The sequence below is a fragment of the Camelina sativa genome, chromosome 11 (genome assembly GCF_000633955.1).
Source record: "Camelina sativa cultivar DH55 chromosome 11, Cs, whole genome shotgun sequence".
Classification (NCBI taxonomy): Eukaryota; Viridiplantae; Streptophyta; class Magnoliopsida; order Brassicales; family Brassicaceae; genus Camelina; species Camelina sativa.
Window position 1 is genome coordinate 25,115,752 of NC_025695.1, and position 7,703 is coordinate 25,123,454.

General features: G+C 33.9%; 1 protein-coding gene across 1 annotated transcript in view; it reads right to left on the bottom strand.

Annotated features, from left to right (window-relative positions):
• LOC109127337 (cytokinin hydroxylase-like) overlaps positions 7,102-7,703 on the bottom strand; it is a 3,204-nt gene continuing 2,602 nt past the window's right edge. The window contains exon 4 of the mRNA XM_019231943.1: positions 7,102-7,572. Coding sequence (XP_019087488.1) covers positions 7,150-7,572 — 423 coding nt within the window. The 3' untranslated portion in view covers positions 7,102-7,149. The remainder of the gene's footprint in view (positions 7,573-7,703) is intronic.

Genomic DNA, 7,703 nt, shown 5'->3' on the forward strand with positions numbered 1-7,703 from the left:
GCTTAAATAAGTCATGGTCATGCACTCACCTCTTTGCAGGAAGATTCTGACCAACAGCAACGAATCCAACCCTCGTAGCAAGCTTCTTGCACCTTCCTAGCTTCAGATCTCTCAAGCACAGCCAAGAAATCTCACCAATCCTCCCAAAAACTCAAGAACGCTACTTTTCTCTCTTTTTCTCTCAAAACGATGAAACAGCGACAAACAAAACTTGCCAAAACCCTTTATGTCGACAAATCCGTTAAATATCTTGGTTCAATGGTTTTCCTTAAACCAAACCGACCAAAATCGACAATTAAGTCGAACTAGTCGAACCAGAAATTAATGGTGTCGATCGACACTACCCTTAGTGTCGATCGACACCCATCCCCAAAACGCAGAGTTTTGGTTCGCGGATGTTACAAGTATATGCTAAGTTTACGATTTGCCCTTTTTGATTTTTTTGTTCTCCACACGTTTTTTATAAAAGAGCATTTTTTTTCTTTTTTTTTCTAAGTGTATTCCCCGAGTTCCAAAAAAAAGACATATTGTTATAAGATTATATTTCCGACCAATCACAATAAAATATAGTTTTGGAATTGCTTAACTTATGATATATGAATTTCAAATTTAATTTTTTTTTTTAAATTTCGACTTTGAGTAGTTATGGCAAGTCTAAATAATTAGGATCCTATCTTGGATTCTGATTTCTTTATTAAAGTATCCTAATAGAATTTTAAAACTAGTTTTAAGGTAACAAACTATATTTGATCCTGATTGAAGTTTAAATGCTTGATTATTAAGGTAACAAATTAAAATTATTCACTAAAATATAGGTTTGTTTATTTTATTTTAAATTCAGCATACGGTTTTTTGCAACATTGATATATTTTTAATCAAAAAATAGAAATCATACAGTAATTAAAGATTTATTACACAAATAAAAATAAATAAAAATCTCAGTTTAAAGAGCTGAAATATGCTAAATTTTAAAGGAAAAATATATAGTAAATATATACTAAGGTTTTCATTTGGTAACAAACAATCAACTTTTTTTTGTTTGTTTTTTGCATATGTGTTAAGCCGAATTAATTATTATAGTTATGTTACGAAAAAATGAAAATCTAAAATAAAAGATAATTTTCAAATATAAAATTAGATTTCTATAAATATCTCAAAATCTCGAACTAAAATAAATATGTTTACGTTATATATACAATTTCAAATTTAATTTCTTTTTTTACGTAACTTTAAACAATTTCCCAAAATATCGGGTAATTTTTATTTTATAATTAATTTCGTAATTAATCTTTCCATAAATATTAGATTTTCGACTAACAGTTTTGGTTTACCATATGTTGTTTATTTTTTATTTTTTAATCATATAGGCAATTGGACCTGTTTGGTAATATGGATATATGATATAGTTTTTTTTTAGATCTCTATTTTGTACTCCCCAATTGATAGTATATATGCATTTGAAGAAGATTCAACCCTCAATTAACAAATTTGGAAAGGATATATATTTTTCCCACACATTAATTAATCAATCTCATTTGAAACGATCTGAACCGTTTTTTTATAATAATAATAATTACACTAGTGGTCTCATACCCACTAGCCACTTAATCACAACCAAATCAAACAGCGGAAAATAACCAACAGATACCAATATCCAATAACCAACAAATAATAAACCAATAACTCAATAGCAGTATTAAACCAACCAACAGAAACATAAAACATCAAACCAGAAACCTAGCAATATTCAACTGACTCAACTCTAGCAACCTAAGATAAGCCAGACAACAACCAATCGAGCCACTAGAACATCCTCCTCTTCATTGTCTTGATTCCACGATCACACTTTGCATTTACTTGACCACAAACACAAATTAAGATGCATGAGTATTTTATAAACACTCCATAAGGCAATCCTCCCATCTACATGGCTATAAACACATGCAATTGAGATTCCAATGTCAAACAATCAACAAACAAGCACACAAACCAGGGAAACAAGTATCATCTGCTCGCTGGAAGGGAGGTGTCAATCAACACCAGCCAAGTGTCGACCGACACTGGCTATTGGTATCGACCGACACCCACCTGGTGTCGATCGAGACTGACTCCGCAGACGCGATCTACTCGAAGCCGTGAGTCGAATCTCGCTTCTCATCACCTCCAATCCGTCCAAAACTTGATCAAAAGCCATATTAATCCGTAGGAAACGTATAGCAACCATAACAAGCAAGAACACCACAAAACAACATATAAGAAGCCAGAAAAAAGAAATCTCAGGCTTAGATCAGCCATGGTAATGCACTCACCTCTTTTGCAGGAAGTTTCTGACCCAAACTGACGCCCAAACACTCCTAGCAATCTTCTATCACCCTCCTAGCTTCAGATCTCTCAAGAAAAACCAGCAATCTTCCCAAAATCACCAAACTATCAAGCTTTTCCTCTTTTTTCTCTTTTTCTCTCTGGAACGGCGACAAAACAAGCTTTCCCAAAACCCTTTCGTCGACTTCCCATTTAAATACCACGGTTTTAAAGTTTTACTTAAACCAAAACGAACCAAATCGACAATTTAAATCAATTTGGTCGAAAAAATTAACGGTGTCGATCGACACCCAACTCCAAAATTCACAATTTGGTATGGAGATGTTACATCATTATTATTATTTTCTTGAAGTCATTTTTATTTTTAATATATATGAGTAGTCAGTCAGTCACCTATTCGAATTTTATGGTTTTCATAAATAATGAATGATGGATTTATGATGTTGAAATAATGTTATAGATTTATGGTTAATCTATCTTGGTTTTTTTTTTGGTATTTTGGATGTACATATTACTTGAATTAATTAAGTTATCTACTACTTAGCCATTTTGCACTTAACACACAAAAAAAATTATCTAACTGGTTTTTAATCTGTAACATACTTAGGACATGTTGGTCATTTGGTGGCATCTTCATCCAAATGATATATCCAAATGATTCATCTAAATTATGCATCTGAATGTCAAATGATCAAATGAAAAAAAAAAACAAATGATCTGAATGGACAAACGAACAAGGCCTTAGACGTATCAATATCATGTAGTTTGTTTTAAACAGTTGTACCGGAATTGTCTAAGAATACAAACAATTACAAAATCGAAAATAAAATTTCAAAGGAAAAACAACTAATACTACAGATTTTATATGTATAAATTTATAACCTAAAAACATCTATCAAAAAACCATTATCAAATATTTCTCAAATTATATACGCCGAAACACAATTGAAACAAGTCAAATATGTATAAAAAAAAAGTATTTTCACAATTTCCACCAAATCTTCTATAATCCCAAAGATTTGTTATGTTTTGATAGTGGAGGGATCTTTGGTTATCATCGTCAAACAAGATACAGTGACACTATTTAATTTAGATACACACGCGTGTGCATGTTTTTCATTTTACAAATATATTTTCTTAGATAGTTTATACATTATATTGTAGTGTATATTTTTCTAAAAACAAGAAAAATATACTCTCATATAAATATGCATTCTGACTTTAAAAAATAGTTGGACCATATATAGAGATCTAAATGGGATTATTTATCCAAATCTCACGACAACGAAGAACTGATTTGCATAGGATTTTATTGCGTTACAGAAAATTTGATCAATGTAGTTTGTTTAATATGTTCTTTATTGGAGTGTATCTAAAATTATGACGATATGTTTTTGAATTGTCAGTTCAGAAAAATGTTCCACTGAATTTTGCTAAGACCCAATAATCGGGCATTATATCATCCATTGTCCAAAAAGTATATACTCCCTTTACTTTAAAAAAAAAATTGATATCTTGTTCATTTATTAAAAATATGTTGATTTTAAATTAATATATATATACATATTTATTTGGCTAATTAGCATTAAACCAATAATAAATTGAACAGCAGGAGATAAATAGAAACAATTTTAAAACATCAGTTAAAATGAAACAATTTTTTTAAAGCATTACTTATTATGAATGGATGGAGTAATAATTATGAATTATACTAATAAATAAGTTTTTCATTGTCAATTAAATGTATAATATACACCAACTCGAATAAACATACTTAGAAGGCAAAATTATATTCAGTGAATGAAAACACATGAGCATCACAAATGTTCAAAAACAACCATGATCAATATATACCTTTTTTTTTTCTTTTTTTTTTTGGACAAACAAGGAATTTTCATTCAAATTAATCCCCAACAGGAGATGAGTTCTTACAACATGAATCAAAATAAACAAAGAGAGTTAAAGGATAGGGGTTCCATGAGCTTAACAGAAGGATTATCAAACTGAAAAAGTTTTACAACATTTGATAAGTCTATTGGAACCAAAGCGGATTCGTATTTGAAGGCAGGCTTCACGAGATCTTCCACCAGCAGGTGGTCATAAGTGGCTCTAGCGGAAGACGCACTGGAGCTTGTAGAAAGATTCTCCACTGGGGAAACATTTAAGAGGGTTTTCGCCAACATGAGGGGGTTCAAGAGCATGGGATCAATGACCATTAGGCTTTTAGGATCAAAACTCATGATTATAGATGAAACTACATCCGGGAATCGCAGGGAATGGGATTCAAAGCGTAACAACGCAGGTGAGTCATCCGTCTCATGGAAATAGAGGTAAATGAGTTCCACACAAAGCTTGTAAACGGTTTGGTCCTGGAGAATAACAACAGACCCAAGTTTTCAATCTAAAAGCAGTAGAGGATACAGGGGGTCAGAGGGTATAAGCATAATGTTCAAACAAACTGTTGGATTAGAGGAAGCTATAACTGGGGATCGCCGGGTCAAGGAGTCAAAGCTTAACCAAGCAGGTGGGTCATCCCTCACATGGCAATGGAGGTAAATGAGTCCCACACAAAGCTTGCAATCGGTTTGATCCTGGAGAAAATCAACAGACCCAAGCTTTCGGTCTAATGGTAGTAGATGATACAGGGGATCAAAGGGTTAAGGGTAGGGTTCAAACAGGCTGTCGGAGCAGATTCGTAGATATGAATATCAAGAGCAGGCATCCGGACAGAGCTAATAAAACGGTCTCAACAAGCAAAATTATCAAGCAGCTCTAAGAACACCAATGCTCTGCTACCGAGGATTCCTCGACTTGACCAAGCAAAGCTACTCGGGGCTAAAGAGGTGGAACTTGACTTAAGGCTTTCAAAAACAGAACTAGCTATAGAAGAACTAACGCTAGTCATACAATGTCGAGGGTGAATCAGCGAAATAACCCATTCATAAGGCAATGACCAAGCAGGATTCAGCAGCAGGGATTCAAGGTACTTAAGCGGTTGTTTCCAAAGGAAAGACAAAAGTAAGGAGATTGAGTGCACAGACCTGGGCTTTAGCATTTGAGAATGAGGATCATTGGTTTTGGCAGTGGGCCGAAGGGTGGTTACTGGGCCTAACAGAGAAAGCAGGTCCAGTAGTTGAAACCCTAGAATCTCACCATCTGATTAGGAGATGGCGATGGAGTGGCGGCGTACAGGCGAGTGGACATTCCGACTAGGGCCACTGGGCACCGGTGGGGACAGGGTCGGCGGAGATCGGGAAAACCAAGACATTACAGCGGAAATAATTTTGATAGGAACCAGGGTTAACCTCGCCATCTCTGGTTCTCGCGAACAGGGTCGTCTTCTCTCAGTCAAGACAAGAGATAGATCAGATCTAACCTTTAGGCTTTTCGACGGGGCTGAGAGGGGAGGAGGAGGGATTAGGGCGATTTGAATTGATTGAGACATGCACCAACAAAAGAGTATAAAAGAGCAGGACAAACAAACTACAGTGGAGAAAAACCTAGGGACCTGACGTCGGCAAGCTAGAGCTCCGCCGGCGTTGGAGCAGTAGAAATTTGGAAGCGTCTCGATATTTGGGCCTGGGAGAGTTTGGTTATTACTAAGAGGAGATCGATCAATATATACCTATGATTTTAAAATCATGAAAGTGTCTCTTTTAAAACTTGTTTTATCTTTCTGCAATGTGTAAACAAACTAATATATATGCCACACCCACATAACAGATGATTTTTTTTTTCATGCTCTCCTATTAAGACATAATGATTGAAGAAAATACCTAATTTTTAAATTTCTGAAATCAATTTCAAAGGTTACTTCGACCCCATTATATTCATAAAAATAACAAGATAAAGAAGCAAGAATCAACCTTAGTCACTGTAAGTGCAAAGACTGCCAGCAAACTTAACCAAGAAAAATGAAAGATGAACTCCTTTTCCCCCTTCACTAATCATTCTTTTTGTTCTTTGATTATTATATTTCTTGTGTTTATGTTTGTTTATTATTTTAAGGCTTATCAAGATTGAACCCATCTAAATATAACATTATGACTTTTATTATTATTGAATTTCGACTTCACTTTCTAAGCCAATAAAGGTGATCGATGGACATATGCTTTTGGCCATATGCCAGAAAGTTATTGATACCATTTGCAGTCTCAAAGAACATAATATGACCTTACACAAAGACAACAGTCATAACCTTACATATATTTCTGTGTTTAATTTATAACTAAAATATTTATTTATAAGATTACAACTAGTCTTTTGTTGAATATAATAAAACATAAGCTTTGGCCTAAAGAAAAACATAATCATTTGGAAGATGTGGTAATTATATAAGTCATTAGTTCGAAATCTCCTTTCCAGCCTTTTTACTTCGAAATCTCCTTAATATACCTATTTTTGGCATATCAATAGTTTTCTGAAGTTTTAAAAGTATGTGTGTGTACAAAAGAAGTTTAAGAATACAATTCAAAATTTTATCGTCATCAACTTCCACTATAGATCATATTAAATTCTCTTACTAGCAAGTTTATGTTTGATAAAATATAGGAAACAAGCACATACTATACATTAACATGTTAAAACAATCATGCGGGTTTTGAGTTTGTTCTCGTCGCATTTTGAATTATATCTTTCGTATGTTGTAGTAAACACTGATAAAAACAAGAGAAAATTTTTTTTGAGGAAAAAGAATTAACATAATAATTTGATGTCATACTAGTACACCATTTATTCCGATTTGTATCCCTCTCAACCCCAAAAATATATTTCCTCTCCCAGTGTTTTACCAAGGCATTCCAAAACATTCTTGTAACTGCAAAATCCTCATGAATCCAGTGGCTTCAATATCACTTGAACTCCGTACTTAGGTTTTATAGTAAGCACAACGATTGGGGCATGCCTATAATTATTTGATATTGTGAAGTTAAACTTGGAAATTAGCGTGGCTAATATTATTTTTGCTTCCATCAATGCAAATTGTTGTCCAATGCAGTTTCGGGGACCGGCTGCAAATGGTATGAAATGGCGACCGGACGCGAATGGTCTACCTCCAAAACGTTCGGGGTTGAATTGGTTTGCGTCTTTACCCCATAACTCTTCACTGTGATGGATGGCAAGAACCGGTATCCATATTGATAAACCTTTGGGAATTGTTAGATCACCTAGTTTTAGATCTTCAAATGCCATCCTTGGTAGAAGGGTAGCTGGAGGGTAAAGTCTTAGTGACTCGTTAATCACTTTACTTAACTGTTGCAAAGAGAAGAAAAAAGACAAAAAAAAAAAAGGGTTAGCAGAATATTATATTAATTTTTGTTGGAAATCATATCTTTGTAATCATGCGAAGTGCCTCTTGACTCTTTCTCAAACATCTTTTTTTT